Genomic DNA, 17,231 nt, shown 5'->3' with positions numbered 1-17,231 from the left:
AGAAGGGATAGAAAGTTAAGGGTGTTTTTTTGTATTTGTTGTTTGAGTTTTACTTTGATAATAATGTCTAATATAAACTTTGCAACGTTTAATGTTCAGGGTTTAAATAATTCGATTAAGAGAAAACTTGTTTTAGCTTATATAAAAATGATAAAAGTTGACTTTGCTTTTTTTGCAGGAGACTCATTTAATTGAAAAAGAACATTTAAGATTGAAGGACTGGGTTGGACATGTATCTTCATCTTCCTTTAATTCAAAAGCAAGAGGATTGGCAATTTTGATTCATAAGAAAATACCATTTGAACTTGTTTCTTTGTCGGAATCAGTTGGTCGTATTTTAATGATTAATTGTAAATTGTTTTGCTGAGCCATGGTCTTTATTGAATGTTTATGCACCTAATGTTGATGATGAACAGTTTGTGTCTGAAGCTTTCTTAACTTTAGGTCAAGCTAAGAAGAATATTTTGATTGGGGGAGATTTCAATTGTGTGTTAGATGCATTATTAGATACATTTCCGAAAGTTGTGAAAAAAATCGAAAGCAGCAGTTCAATTGGTTTCTTTGATGAAAGATCTGAATTTGATAGAGGTCTGGAGAAGATTAAATCCTACTGAGAAAGATTTTTCATTTTATTCTTCACGTCATGATTCATTTTCTAGGATTGACTTTTTCTTAGCATCAGCACATTTGCAAGGACGTTTCACTCAAGCTGAATATAAGAGTAGGATCATTTCTGACCATTCTTTGCTAATTATTTCTTGTGTGGGGCCGGAGGTTAATCAATTAGTTTTTCGCTGGAGGTTTAATATAATGTTATTGAAAAAAAACAGAATTTGTAAAATTTATTAAGGATCAAATTGCTATTTATTTAGATTTGAATAAGAATACAGTCAGGAGTAATTTTACATGGATGTGAGGGGGTTGGAGGGTTATAGGCAGCGAGTAGGTAGGTGGAACTAGTTGGAGTTTCATGTAAATCGGTGCGGACTAGAAGGGCCAATATGGCCTGTTTCCGTACTGTAATTGTTATATGGTTATATGGTTATTGGTAAAGGGTTTGTACGTTCTTCCCGTGTCTGCATGGGTTTCTTCCAGTTTCCTCCCATATTCCAAAGACAAGGTTAATTGGTCACATGGACCAGAAGGGCCTGTTACCATGATGAATCTCTAAATCAAAAGTCTTAAGCAACAAAATGCAAGCTAACACTCCAGTGCACTCTCAGAGGTGTTGTCTTTTAGATGAGAGAAGGACAGGCTGATTGATTCAGTTGCTGATGCCCTGAGTTTTTTGATGCAACATCACAAAAAAGAGATGGTTTAAGCAGGGAAGTGTGTGCAAATTAGCTGCTGCAGTTCCAGTAGTGAATGCCCTGTAAAATTTCACCATCAAGTGTAAAGATCAATGAGATGACCAAGGTGGAGAAAGGAGCTAAATAAATGCAAGAACCAATCTTTGTGCTTTTGAAACTAATACCCCAAGTGTCATTTTATAAGACCCAAGGTTGACACACCAGAGATGTTTTCCCATATTTCACTTCCATCGGTTCAAATGTAGGGGAATTTATATTTCATATAAATTATTATTTTGTACAAATACACATCCAATTTCCAGGTCACTGCAATGCATTTCCTTGCCACTGCTAAAGCAATTTTAACAAATTTAACTTAATCACTTAGTAAATTTAGTTTAGGTCTTGTTCCTTCAATGTTCCCCAATGACCTTGTGGAAAAGGTAGTTGTGACAGGGTAGTTCTGTCATTTAAGAAGTGGTTAGAGGAAAAACCCAACACCCAACCCCAACCAACCAATTTTCCCCTGCAACCGCTGCAATCGTGTCTGCCTGTCCCGCATCGGACTTGTCAGCCACAAACGAGCCTGCAGCTGACGTGGACTTTTTACCCCCTCCATAAATCTTCGTCCGCGAAGCCAAGCCAAAGAAAGAAGAAAAAAGATGAGTACATGGATGTGAGGGGGTTGGAGGGTTATGGGCAGGGAGTAAGTAGGTGGAACTAGTTGGAGTTTCATGTAAATTGGTTCGGACTAGAAGGGCCAATATGGCCTGTTCCATACTGTAATTGTTATATGGTTATTGTATGGGATGCTTTAAAGGCATTTCTATGTGGTCAAATAATTAGTTATGAATCAAAGGAAAAGAAGAAATTTCTGGTAGAGTCTCAGTTGTTTAAAAAACAAATAGCAGAGTTGGGAAAGGAATTCCAGAGAAGATAATAAGGCTTTCTCGACAAAGTTGAAGCTAAAATATAATATATTGCAAACTGACAAATTTGAACGTTTAATTCAAAGATCTAAGCAACGTTATTACAAGTTAGGGGACAGAGCACATAAAATTTTGGCATGGCAATTGAAAATTGAACAAGCTTCAAGGATTATTAATGCTATGAGGAATGACAATTCAGTTACTTTTAAACCTCAGTAAATTAATGACCAAGAAGGCTCACCAGTGGCTGTACTTCATGAGGAGTTTGAGGAGATTTGATATGTTACTCTTGAAATTTTCTACAGGTGTACCTTGGAGAGCATTCTGACTGGTTTCATCACTGTCTGGAATGGAGGTGCCAATGCACAGGACAGGAAAAGACTACAGAGAGTTGTAAACTCAGCCAATATGGGCATGGATCTTCACTCTACCAAGGACATCTACAAAAGGCAGTGTCTCAAGAAAGCAGCCTCTATCATCAAGGACCCTCACCACCCAGGCCATAGCCCCTTCTCACAGCTACCATCAGGATTGGGGCTACTTTTAATACAAAATATGAACCTGTACAGTAGTTTTAATAAAGATTTTTTTAAATTCAGTCGTACGTGCGGGAGGACATAACTCGAGTAGGTTGGAAGTGAAGGACTTCCTGTGCAATAATGCTGCACAAAATAACAAATTTTGTGACATATGTTCATGACAATAAATTCTGATTCTGGTTCACATGAGAATTGTTTGATGGCTCTTGGTCTACTCATTGGAATTTAGGCAAATGAGCAGGTATTTCATTGAAACATTTTGAACGTTGAAAGGCATGGACAGAGTAGATGTAGAAACGTTGTTTTGCATGGTGCAGAGTGTAGAACAAGAGGGTGCCCACTGAGAACAGAGATGCAGAGAATTTTCTTTAGCCAGAGCGTAGTGAATCTGGAATTTGTTACCACAGGTCATTGTGGAGGCCATGTCATTGGGTGTATTTTAGGGAGAGAGGCTCTTGATTAGCCACAACATCAAAGGTTATGGGGAGAAGGCTAGGCATTGGGGCTGTGGGGAAATGGATCAGCTCGTGATTGAATGGCGGGCAGATTTGTTGGGCTGAATAGTCTATTTCTGCTCCTATGACTTATGGTCTATTGAACAAGCAAAATTGAGAGTTAGTTGGAAGACAGTTGTATACATCTCTTAAGATCAAAATTACAAAGCATTAACTGCAAGACACCACAATTTTGATGGACCAGACCCAGAGTGACCCTTTGCAGATGCTTAATGCAATGGATGTGATAAAGGTTGCAATAGAATTGCAATAGAAGCAACTCACCATTCTCATACTAGCCCATTAAAGGGGTATCATCTCCCATGTCTCACCCATTCCCTTACAAGTATTTCAAGAATAATCTAAGCTTTTGAAAACTGTGACTAAACTGCTTCCACCACAGCAATTGACCGATGTTTTCACCCATATAACGCGCACATACATAAATCATGTAAAAATATTTTCATACAACATGCATATGGGTGTAGTATGATGAAGAAATTTCCATTTAAATGGGCATGAGACAAAGTGAATACCAGTATCTGCCACAGTTAATCTCCTGCAATTATCACCCAATCAACTTCCCCAGAGGTGACAATCCCCCATTGTATAGATGATATCCCACTGAAACACATCAATAAGCTTTGGAGAGGAATCAATTAAATAGATCAAAAACACAGAGTTAAGCAGGATTTTAATTCTAATATTGTCTCAAATCAAAGGCACTTGATATGTTAATCTCCTCCCTCAGTAGGCCCCTTCACATTGCCTTGTAAAAGGGTTAACTGGCTATTTACTAGATTGAAGACCCCCAGGCACAAGGCTATTTGGAAGGGCCGAACCGGGCAAGCCCAGTCAAAAATCAACCCGGATCCAAGACCTAACAGGGAACACAATAAAACTTACCCAGGTGTCCTCCTCCACCTATTTGAAAGGGGAAATAGCTCACCTGGTTACTCTAGAAATTTAAACAGAAAGGGAACAGGGGATTCCCAGTGGCTGCATGACACATCACTCACCATGTCATCGCAGGGGCAGGATCCCCCTTAAATTGCTGAGGTTAGGCTGCTATTTGAAAGGTGCAGGAGGCGTACACTACCCAATAATCTCACCCAGGTCCAAGGAGGACTGTCTGGGCGCTGCAATTTTAAAGTGTCTGTCGATAAGATGCAGTGTACTAGCCAGAATGTCCTGTTTATAGGAATACCATGGGATTCAGTACAAAGAGATATTCTCAAGATCAAAATTTCCTACAGCCACTATAAATTGTGTGCATTCTTTCATTGCTATTATTACATTCTCAGGCTGGAGAATTCCATGCTCACTATAAATTGCTGGTGTGTCTTTCCCATGGCTGCTATAAATGTGTGTGTTCTTTGAATGCCGCTATTATATTCCCATGGCCGCTATAACTTCCCACACTCACTACAAATTTTTGGTTTGACTTTCCCATGGGCACGTTCTTTCAACCTGTAAAAATAATCTCGTATAGCATGCATGCGCATATAACATGCACGGTGAGGAGGGGTTGCCTGGTTTGTAAAATTTGGTAATGGATAGATACATTGGTCTGTATAATATGAAACATTGTTGAGCTGTAAGCATGTCTAAACTCACAGAGAATAAGATGGATCTTTTTTTAAAACTGCAATTAGTTTCAGCAACTGCTAAGATCAGCAGAAACAGAATTTGAGCTTTACAAATTCGACTGATATTAACACAGATTATCAGGAAATCAATTTTCATGAAGAGCATTGAGATAACGATGTTTTAGATCTTAAATTAGACTAAAATATTGGCCATAATATTGAGTGAACTTAACTTCAAACCAATTTCTAAGTTAAAGATATTGTTCAGTTATTTTCTTCCCCCTGTTTTAGTTGGAATCTGGTCATATCACATACAGAACAGATTGCTCATTCAGTATTTTAATCCCAGAATTTGAACTTGTGTCACTTTCTCAGTTGATGCAGACATGCTAAACGTAAGAAACGGTCAGAGAAACTTAGCTGGTCAGGCAGCATCCAAGGAAGCAAATGGAGAGTTGACATTTCAGGTTGTGACCCTGATTCAGGGCTGAAAAAGGGAAGAAAGGGCAAAATTAAAGAGAGGGAATGGGGTCAGCAGGCAAGAGGTGGACTGATGAGGGAGGGGTAAAGGATGATGGGCAGATGGTGCCAGGTAGGGGAACAGGAGGATGGAGTTGAGAGACAGGGTTAGGAGAGTGAGAAGCAAAGAAAGGGAGAAATGGACAAATGGAGCCAGGAGAGGGAGGGTGAATTTGAGCTAAAGGCATCTCTATCGTAAAAATAAGAGAAAAAAAAAGCAAGAGATGAGCTCAAACAAATAGTGCTTAAAGATTTTTTTAAATCTGCATATTGAAATGAACTGTCAGACTAAATATTGACAGTGTGTTCTGAATTTGCAGGCATTGTGCAGGGAGGTGGGACTAGAGAGGGGTGTTTGGTTCGGTGCGGACTAGAAGGGCCTAATGGCCTGTTTCCGTGCTGTAAATTGTTATTAATTTTGGATTTTTCCGGATTTCAGAACAAAAGCCAGCTGCCCCAGATTTAAGCCCACCTGAATTGTGCTGCCGTATCTATCCCCTTCCAGTCATGCTGGCGTCTCTCTCCCCCCCGCCCACCCAAGTCACGCTGCCATCTCTCTTCCCCTCGCCCACCAAGTTGCGCTGCCATCTCTCTCTCCCCCTCGCCCACCCGAGTCGCGTTGCCGTCTCTCTCCCCTCACCTGCGCCCAACTTAGTCGCACTGCTGTGTCTCTCTCTCTCTCTCTCTCTCCCTCCCTCTGCTGTACCAGCACCAGGAAAAAAATGCCGGTTTTTGGAGCTTTCCGGATTTTAGATGTCCGGATAAAAGATTGTGTACCTGTAATGTGATATTAATCGGAGGGGGAAAACATATCGTTATTTTAAAAATGGGAAATGGTGTTTCAAATATTGGTCAGGAAAATAACTGTGATTGTGACACACTAGTATGGGTTAACATGGCTGAACCGTCTCTTGTGTTCCCTCTGCCTCAGCTATCTTTCCTTTAGTTGGGTGATGACTGTGTTCCAATTGCTAACACTCTTTACCTCTGAGTGAGAAGATTCCGGGTGTGCGCACACTCGCTCAGCAAAATAAATGATTGCCCATTCTGCCATGTCAGAATCTTTAATCATATCATCACAAAGATCCCTGGTGGAACAATTGAAGTTGTCAAAATATCAATTGAAAAATGTTAAAGTTGCAGTGGCGGTGGCCAGGAGATGTGTAGCAATTACATGGAAACCTGAATCCAGTCTTCAAATTGATTGTTGGAAGAGAGAGATGTGAAATTGTATTCCCTTAGAAAATGTGACTTGTAATATTAGAAATGGGTATGATACATACTTAAAAATATGGAAACCATATCTAGATATTATGGGCTTGAATATCTTACATTTTCTCTTCTATACCCCACCACTACTTTTTTATTAAATCTTAATGGTTGAACCTTATCATGTTAGTTTAATTCTACTATTTTATTAATATCCTGTCTTTCTTTTTGGGAGGGTAGTTATGACAGTAGCTTTGGACATATATCTTTATTTTTTTTCTTTTACACTTTTTTCTCTCTTCTCACCTTTATGTACTGTACAACTTTTTTATTTGTTTTATTCTATTTTGATAATTATAAGATTCATTTGGATATGATTCTGTATAATATTGTACTGTATACAAAAACATAAATATATATGTTTAAAAAAAAGATTCTTGGCAACCTGATTAATAAACAGCCATTCTCCATATTTCTAAGACATTCTTGCAAGTGAGAGCTTGCAGCAATTCTTATAATAAAATGACTCCAATTTAAGAACCACTTAATTGGTCCAAATGCATGTTGAGAGATTCTAAAAGGTTCTGGGCAAAAGTATGCCATTCTTTTCATCTTTTTTACCTTTAAAGCTCAATTTGGTCTCTAATCAGTACTAGCAAGAAACAGAATGGTTCAAATAAATTGTAATAAACTAATGAAATTGCAGTAAAGATAAAGATGCTGAAGGAGTGATTCATTCCAATGTTTATTCTGCACAACAACACTCAATTTCTAGTCAATTATCAGATGTCTAATATATACAATCACTTTAAAGCTTGTGATAAATCAGCTATATGTACAATACAGGTACAATACCATATGGTATGTAATATATACAATACCTAGTTACATTATAACACATTAGTACATGAGATGATATACAAATTTCTCATATTGCCCTGCCTTCCACTTTCAAATTGAAAGCTTTGACTCCTTGACAACAGGTAAACCACAAGATGGAAGGCATATTGAGTCAGAGCTGGGAAGTGTTCAATGGTCCAAGAACAGCAACATGGACATTAGATGTATATACAATAAATAGCTGAGAGCCTGTTATCTCAGTCCCAGACTCCTGACTACATATATAAAGTGCACAATGCTTCATGTTCATGGTTACGGCAACTCATCAGATTGATTTGTAATCGAATAACCTCATTGGAGGAAATGAAGAATGTATCTTTTTGTGAGGTGATGTCAAAAGATGAGTAGCCTTCTTGGATGGCTCAATGAGTGAAGCCATTTGCGATGACATTCACTTAATTTCCCTACAAAGTTTCAAGCAGGCTCGGACAAGGTAATAATGACTGTGTACAGTATATTTACCACATGATCTGCTTAATATGGCTAGATATAACTTCTGTCTTACTGACTATATGAAATGTCTGTTATGCTGATAAGGGTTCCCAATTATGACCAGCAGTTTACAAAAGGTGGGGAGACATTGAACAGGAACTTGGAAGTTGTTGGAACCTTTGCATAAAGTCTTGAAGTGGCTGCGCAAGGTGATGCAACGTGACTTGCTGAGCTTCTCCAGACCTTTTGTACACTGCAACATTACAATGAGTTTTCTTTGCACTCCACTCTGGAACTGACAGCACCAAACCTTCTTAAAATGCACAAGAGATCAAGAAAGGGCTTTAACCCCATGCGACTTCATGTGACTATATTTTTATGTCCGGTTCCTTGGTTTTATGATGAATTGAAATAGCATGCAAAGCCATGATTCATAATTTTGAACCAATAGTGGTTCGCAGTGAACTGCGTTGTGGCTGTGCATTTCATAAACATATTTGTCAAGATGATGAACCGAAATTCGTTTGATTATTAAATTAATTTTAGCCCGCAGATGGGATTTATTTTTTATCCCCCATATATCAGTATTGCTTTTCCTAAAAGGGAGCTGGTGACAATGGTCCATTAATTGCTGGAAAAGCCTTCATAGAAGAAGTTTTAAAGCAGATTGTCTCGCATTAACTTTTGATTCATTGTTATATTCTTTTTTTATTCATTCAGTGTTGTCTCTGTCTCATTGATTTGCTCAGAAAACTGACGGACTAATGGGGGTACACAGCGCAAACTCCTATTGGGTAGGCTACTACCATTGCTAGCTTCATTCTGTGGCAATCCATTTATAACTGTATCCTGAGACGCAAACCTGAGCTTCAATTTTAGCCCAGAGTTTTTTGTGTTCATGTCATTCTGATCTACGCCCTTTTCATCGGTGCTCTGTAGGTTCTCCGATTCTTCCTCATTGATCCACTCTGTGATGCTGGGCTGCTCGTGGGTCACTGAAACGGACTTGGCTAACCTTGGGCGTTGGTCCGCTGAATTATTTTTACTGCCTCCGTATCCGCCAACTGCACAAAGGAGAGACAAAAGGGCATTCTGAAACTTTGGCATGCTGAAATCCCTAATGATTCCTTGCAACGCGTATGACTGTGGCAAAACCCAAGATGGAAGAGAGTGCCCACAATGTTCAAACCATATTGACAAATAACCATGCTTGGTAGCCCAGACCACGAGGGTTGTGGCCTTTGGGGAACAGCAGACACACATCAGCAGAGTGGGAGAACACCTCCCCTCTAAGAAGCAGAAGTCTGGGGGATGATGCTACATAGTAGGAGAAATAGCAGTGAACCAGTGAGGGACTCAGTGGCTGAAGGACTTGCATCAGTCTCCACATTGTGGTTGATGGAGCCTTCCCTCACATATCCTGGACTTGTGCCTTAAACCAACCCCCCGCCTCCCCCCCGCAGATGGCACAGAGATAGAGTTCCTTCAGTCTTCACTCTTCACCCAAGTAGACTGTTGGAGGCAGAGTCATGGGAACCAGGGATCAGAACTGGGACCCATAAGGGAGCTAATGGTGAGTAGGGTTCCCGAAGAACCTCAGGCGCTGACAACCTCCTGATTGTATTGGGGGTTCAGAACCAGGGGCTGAGGAAAGAGACTCGGATGGCCGGAGCTCGGTTTCACCACTGGACTGGACAGGAGATCACATGGCTGGGGGTGGGGAATAGAAGGAGAGAGCACAGCAACTGTGGATTAGCTGAAGTTGGAAAATTCTATGTATCACCACTGTATTATAGACGACCTAGGTGCTGTTCCTCTGATCTATGTTTGGCCTCACTCTGGCAGTGGAGAAGTTGAGAACCGAGATGGTCAGTGTGGGAATGTGAAGGGGAGATGAAATGGTATCAACTGGGTGTTTGGAATGGCCATTATGTACAGAATGCAGGAATTCTGCAAACCTGTTCCTTAGACTGTGATTTGGTCTCTAGTGCAGGCCACATCAGGAGCACGGAGCGCAGTTGGAACAGGTGCAGGTGAATCTCTGCCTCACCCAGAAGGGCTGCTGGATATCAGTCCCTGATGGTGAGGAGGGAGTAGGGATAGGAACAGTGGTTGCATCTCCTATAGTTGCAGGGGTCAGGGAGGGCAGGTGGGAAGCGAACACAATAGTCATAGAAAGAGATGGGGAGGGAATATGTGATGGGTTATGAGCTGGAAAATATGGGGAATGTGGTGTTGGATAAGGAGTCTATTTGGGGGAAGAATGAAGGTCTCTGGGGAGGGGAGGGGGAATGGCTTAAAGCAGAAGTTCAGGAAATGGAGGAAATGTGAGGGAAGGCTCACGTGAGAGGACACCACATTTCCCCATTGCCTGCCAGCTCTCCTCTTAACACTGGCCACCTTCCCTCTGCACTCTCGGTCCTGAAGCAAGGTCTTGACCCGAAACCTCCTCCGTCCCTCTGCCCCCACAGATGCTGCGTAATCCGCTGAGGTTCCTCCAGACGTTTGTTCCAGCTCCAAACTCCAGCATCTGCACTCTCTTGTGTCTCCACTCATTTTCTTGGGGATGTGGGAGGAAACTGGAACAGCCGGAGGAAACCCTTGTGGTCACAGGGAGACCATCCAAACTCTGCACTGGCAGCATGGGAGGTCAGGATAGAATGGGGTCTCTCCACTGTACCAGCCACGCACTTCCAGACATTGGTAAAAATCAACATAAATGAGGGTGTGACACCAAACTCCACTGTATTCAGAGCCAACAATCTAGTTTTAGCGTGTCGCCAGCAACTCACCAGCATGGCTTTCTACTGGCCTGACGACACATTTCTCCCACCAGGATTGCATCCTGAACCTTGTGTCAAGGGTTCATTGGGCCCTTGCTGGCACCCACATGAGCCGTCCCATCAGCCTTTTCCCCCTCTCCTTATTTCCCTGTATGCCAGACACTTATTTCCACTTCTATATCAACTCCTTCCTTAACCCAGCACCCAGCACACAGTATCTTTGACCCATCAAGAAGAAGGCAGAGTTACATCAAAAGTGAATTATTTGAATGAATCAGGCTGGGAAATAACTTCTTGCTGCAAGCTGTGAGATTGAGGAGCAAGATCCTGTAACCATGTAAATCATCCCAAAATATTTACATAATTTATTTAAATTTATATTTTGATGTATGTATGTGATTATTACGTGCTGCGTAATGTGTGTTCACCATGGTTTGGAGAAATGCTGTTTTGTCTGTTTGAAAATGTACAGTGAGATGATAAGTGAGAATATTCTTTGTAATTTAGAACCATGGAACATTACAGTAAAGAAACAGGCCCCTTCGGTCTGCGCCAAACCATTTTTTTTTGCCTAATTCCACTGACCTGCACCCAGTCCATCACCCTCCATACCTCTCCCACCCATGTACCTGTCCAAATTCTTTAATGTAAAAATTGAAAAACTGAGCTCCTCAGCTGGGAGCTCGTTCTACACCCCCACTACTCTCTGTGTGAAGGAGTTCCCCTCACATTCTCCCTAAACTTTCCCCCTTTCACTCTTAACCCATGTCCTCTGGTTTGTATCTCACCTACCCTCAGTGGAAAAAGCCTATTAACATTTACTCTGTCTATCCCCCTTTTAATTTTAAATACCTCTATCAAATCTTCCCTCATTCTACTATGCTCCAGAATCCAATGTTTTTGTTTCATTCCTGATGCACTGCATACAATTTTGATATTATTTCATTAGCCCAATAAAGTCCTAACCTGTTTAACCTTTCTCTGTAACTCAGTTCCTGAAGTCTGAGCAAAATCCTAGTAAATCTTTTCAGCACTCTTTCAATCTTTCCCACACTCAATACTCCAAATTTGGCCTCACCGATGTCTTATACAACTTTACCATAACATCCCAACTACTATACTCAATATTTATGAAGGCCAATATTACAAAAGCTCTCTTTAGAACTCTATCCACCTGTGACACCACTTTCAGGGAATTATGTATCTGTATTCCCAGGTCCCACTGTTCTACCACTTTCTTCAGTGCCCTACCATTATACTGGTGTATCTGATCTCTTAGAACACCTTCCAATAATTTATCTACTACTAATATCAGGTTTACTGACCTATAATTTCCAGGGTTATTTTTAGAGCCTTTTTAAACAACAGAACAAAATGTGAGCTACCTTCTAATCCTCCGGCACCACACTCGGATGACATTTTAAATATTTCTACCAGAGCCCTTGCAATTTCTAACCTAGCATCCCTAAAGGTCCAAGGGAATATCTTGTCAGGCCCAAGGGATTTATTCAACCTTATTTGCTTTGAGACAGCAAGCACATCCTCCTCTTTAATCTGTATTGGTTCCAAGGCCTCACTGTTCACTTGCCTTACTTCCCACAACTCTATATCAGTTTCCTGAGTGAATGCAGATGAAAAAACAATTAAGATCTCGTCCTTTTCTTTTGGCTCCATGCAAAGCCCACCACTCTGATCTTCAAGGGGACCAATTTTATCCCTTACTATAATATTCTTGTAGAAACCTTTACGATTTTCTTTCACATTGACTGCCAAAGCGACCTCGTCTTCTTTTAGCCTTCCAGATTTCTTTCGAGTTTTTTTCTTGTCTTTTTTATACTCCTCAAATGCCTCATTTGCTCCATGTTGCCTATAACTGTTGTTCACCTCTCTCTTCTTCTGAACCAAATCCCCAATATCCCTCAAAATTCAAGGTTCCCTATACCTGCTAACCTTGCCTTTAATTCTGACAGGAACATACAAGTTCTTTACTCTCAAAATTTCACTTTTGAAGGTCCTCCACTTACCTTGCACATCCTTGCCCTAACATCCCTGCCCTAATCCACTCATTCCGGATCCTTTCTCATTTCCTCACATTTAGCCTTTCTCCAATTTAGAATCGCACCCAAGGCCCAGACCCTTCCTTCTCCATAATTAACTTGAAACTAAAGAAATTATGATCACCAGACCCAAAATGTTCCCCTACACATACTTCTGTCACCCGTCCAGTCTTATTCCCCAAAAGGAGATCCAGTATTGCACCCTCTCTAGTTGGTATCTCTAGATTGTAGTCACACTAGGGATGCAGCGAGCGAAAGAACCACGCAGAGTCAAAAGTGAGTTGAACTCTCGCGTGCAATAAATCCCTCAGAACTCAATGACTCTTGCAACTCCCAGGACCTTTATGACATCAGCTGCCAGGCTGTGGGTTTGCCCTGCATCCAGAGCTCTCACGGTCAGATCTACCGTGGACTTGCCCACAACTCTTTGAGCCGGTTTACCTGTTGCTGGGGCGAGCCGCCACAATATATTGATTTAGAAAACTTTCCACATTTGACAAATTCCAAGCCATCCAGCCCTTTTACAGTTTGAAAATCAGAGTCATTATGTGGAAAATTAAAATTCCCTACTATCATAACCTTGTGTTTCCTGCCACTGTCTGCTATCTCTCTACAGATTTGCTCCTCCAATTCTCTTTGACTATTGGATAATCTATCTACAACCCCGTGCATGTGGTCCTATCTCTCCCATTCCATCCAAATAACCTTAGGCAGATGAGTCCTCTGGTTGGTCTTGCCAGATCACAGCTGTGATATTTTCCTTGGCGAGCAATGCCGCTCCTCCTCCTTTCATCCCTGCCATTCTATCACGTCTAAAGAAACAGAAGCCTGGAACATTGATCTGCCAGTCCTGCCCCTCCTGCAACCAAGTTTCACTAATGGCCACGTTGCCATCATTCCACATGCCAATCCTCACTCTAAGCTCATCTGCCTCTCCTACAATACTCCTTGCATTAAACATCAGAAAATTCCCACCATGTACAACCTGTTGACTTCTAAACTAAGGTTTAGAGGCAATTAAATAATAAACAAATAGCATTTAAGAGGCTTCTGCCTAGACACATGAACAGGAATGAGGGGTATCTATCAGATACAAGCAGAAGAGTTCTGGTTTGACTTGATTCAGTGCACAGGTCTACTCTTTTCAGAGCAGACAGATAGGCTGAATGGCCAGTTCCTGTGCTGTACTGTTACATGAATATAATTGACCCATGTATCTGTGGGAGAAAACCATGTACCTGGAGAAACCCTCACAGCCAGAGAGCCTGCAAACTCCACTGAGAGCAACCAGAGTCGGCATCAAACCCTGGTCCCTGAAACAGTGCTAACCACTGCAGAATCACGCTGCCATCCATTACCCCACCAGCTTGTCATTTTCCACTAATGATTTCAAAGAATGCAATCTTCCATTACACTCTCTGTTAATGCTGGAAAGCACTCTTCATCCAGTTCCCCTGTGTAGGTCTGCATCAGTATTGAGCTACAACACATTTTATTGTAGACATGCTATTTTTACATTAAAGAATTTGGACAGGTACATGGGTGGGAGAGGTATGGAGGGTGATGGACTGGGTGCAGGTCAGTGGAATTAGCAAGGAATGTTAACTTGTTTTATTTTAATGCATCTACAAATATGTCTTAAGCTTCATATGCGAGTAAAATATTTTTTTTAATTTAGAGATTCAGCACAGAAACAGGCCACTCCAGTCCAGGAGCCCTCACTGTCAAATTGCACCCATGTCACCAATTAACCTGCTAACCCCACAACTTTGGAACATGGGAGGAAAGCAGAGCACCTGGAAGAAACCTATACAGGTCCTGGAGAAAACGTGCAAACTCGTTGCAGACAGTGGCAGATTCAAATTTGGGTCATTGGATCTATAACTGTGTGTGCTAATCTCTACACTAACCATGTTCCACAGACATCAGAGTCGGGGTATATTTTATGTCCTTGTTGATCTGCACCAAACAACAGATAAATGAATTTCATTTGTCTGAGGTACATGGTTCCTCACCTGGATGACATCTAATGCAGAATGAGTAAATACCTATATTAAGTGGTACCAGCTTACTTTGAAAAGTGAATTATTTGAATGAACCTCAAAATGGTAAAATTATGCTGCCTTTGCTCTGGATCTCTCTTTGTAACTGCACTTCTGTCCTGTGGTTTATGTTGTACTACGCATGGATGTTCAACTAGATAGCTCAAAAAACAGCTTTCACCTGAACTGTCCAGGCAGGTCAACCTCGAAATAGTTCAGGAAAACTTGCAAGAATAAAATATTGTCTTATCATAAAAACCAAAATGATGGAAATGTCATTAAATAGAGGAAGTACAGATAACCAGTGCAAGGTGTCATCTTATACTAATGTGGGATCTATTCAAGAGTCTGAGAACTGCAGGAAAGAAACTGTCTAGATTACAGTAAATGGAAACATTTTAAAGTCTCATCAAATTAAAATGTCAGAATGGTTCATTCATACACCATAAGACATAGGTGCAGACTTGGGTCATTTAGCACATCATATCTGCTAATCTACTTTGCCATTTAATCATGAATGATACATCTTTCTCCCTCAACCCCATAACATTTGACCATTACTAACCTATCAACTTCTGATCCAAATATACCCAAAAACTTAACCTCCACAGCCATCTGTGGCAATGAAGTACACAGATTTAGCACACTGTGGCTGTAGAAATATCTCCTCATCTCTGTTCTAAAGGATCATTGTTTTTATTCTGAGGCTGTGCCCTCGGGTCCTAGACCCTCCCATCACTGGAAACATCTCCATGTCCACTCTATCCAGCCCTTTCAACACCATTGCAACCTCAGCAACATGGTTAATGACAGGCCACTCTTCTGAAGTCTGGCCTGATTGGGTAGGAAAGGAGCAGGTTTGGTGTGCGCTGCTGCTAATGTCACCCATTCCACATGCACCCCCCCACCCTCACTACCTATGGCCCGACCATAGTTGAACTGTGAGCGGCCTTCAACCAATGGTCCTGGATGCTGCTGCCGTCAATACAACCAAATAGAAATTAGACTGACAATTTTCAGAGCAAAATCATCAGGGTTATTAACTAAAATGGAAGTGCTGCAATCACAGAGGGAAAAGGTCAATGAGGTTTCAGGTCACAGGCATCCTCATGTTACAGGAAGACAGATGGTCATTTTTCATGGTCCTTCACGTGGTTTTCCATATTGCCCCCCTGCATAATTTGCCCAGGCATCAACAAACACATTTTTAAAAATAGATGTGTTTATTTAATTACTATTTTTCCATAGAAATTCTGAGAGAGAAATTTACTCTCCATCTCAGATTTCTGAGCTATGATTTATGAATTCTTGAATGGTGAATTTCAGAAACTCAATCAGCCACGATGCTGGGGTGGCTTGCCCAACAAATAGCGTAGATAGGTGATAGGTTTAAATGAAGCTATGTTTAGGGAAGTTATGGGAGGCAATGTTGTTCCTTACCTGTGAGCGAACGAGCCAGTTTGGCTTTCTTTTGTGATGCATCAGCTGAATAAACCGATCTCCTCTGTGGAACAAGGATTTAAAGAGCAATTAATGAACATTGGAGTCAAGTTACCTTTATTTATCGTTCGTACCAAGCTCACGTGGTAAAGACGAGATATCATTTCTCCAAGACCTTGGAGCATATTTACATCAATACAAGTTAGAATAGAAGTTAAACATTAAAATATTTAGACATACATTTAAAGTCCACAGTACAGTATCCACATATGTTCTGGAATTCAGGAGCCTGAGGGCTTGGGGAAAAAAATATTGTTGTCCAATCTGGACACGAGGGCCAGAGTGCTATGGTACCTCCTACCAGATGGCAGAAGGGAGAACAGTTTACATGAAGGATGTGTGGAGACCTTCACAATGTTTATTGCCTTTCACCTGCATCGAGTGTTGTAGACGTCCTTAATGGTAGGAAGAGAGCCCCGAATGATGTTTCCCGCTGACTTCACTATCCTCTGCAGGATATTGCGTTCCAAGGAGGTAAAGCTTCCAAACCAGGCAGTGATTCAGTTGCACAGGATGCTCTCGATACCTCATCTGTAGAATGTAGTGAGGATGGAGGGTGGGAGATGAACTTTCCTCAGCCTTCACAGGAAGCAAGAAGGTCAGCAGATGCTGGGGTCAAGTGCAATGCATAAAATTCAGAAACATGCTGGAGGAACTCTGCAGGTCACTCAGCATCCTGAGCCCTTACCTGAAACTTTGGTTGTCCTTTACTTCCTGTGGATGCTACGTGATCTGCTGAGTTTCTCCAGCACATTTGTGTATTGCAATTGATGAACAATGCTTCCTGCACCACCTATCCTCTTTCACTAATCATTACTCAGCAGCATCCTACCTTCAGTGCACGTCAGCAGAAGACGACACTGTGCCTGGACCAGCTGCAAGTAGAGATTTTGATCCATTAAAGAGAAGGTTCATATATCAGGAGGCAATGTCAACTCCTTCAACATAC

The 17,231-nt window shown here is 41.3% G+C and overlaps 1 protein-coding gene across 1 annotated transcript in view; it reads right to left on the bottom strand.

Moving 5' to 3' along the window:
* Window positions 1-7,310: 7,310 nt before the first annotated feature.
* Window positions 7,311-17,231, bottom strand: part of LOC138741993 (sodium/hydrogen exchanger 2-like) — a 75,102-nt gene continuing 65,181 nt past the window's right edge. The window contains exons 11-12 of the mRNA XM_069896189.1: window positions 16,223-16,286; window positions 7,311-8,964 (exon numbers count right to left, since the gene is read on the bottom strand). Coding sequence (XP_069752290.1) covers window positions 8,609-8,964; window positions 16,223-16,286 — 420 coding nt within the window. The 3' untranslated portion in view covers window positions 7,311-8,608. The remainder of the gene's footprint in view (window positions 8,965-16,222; window positions 16,287-17,231) is intronic.

Source organism: Narcine bancroftii, chromosome 8, assembly GCF_036971445.1.
Source record: "Narcine bancroftii isolate sNarBan1 chromosome 8, sNarBan1.hap1, whole genome shotgun sequence".
NCBI lineage: Eukaryota > Metazoa > Chordata > Chondrichthyes > Torpediniformes > Narcinidae > Narcine > Narcine bancroftii.
The sequence above is the reverse complement of the archived record's forward strand: the minus strand, read 5'-3'. Positions and strand labels throughout refer to the sequence as shown.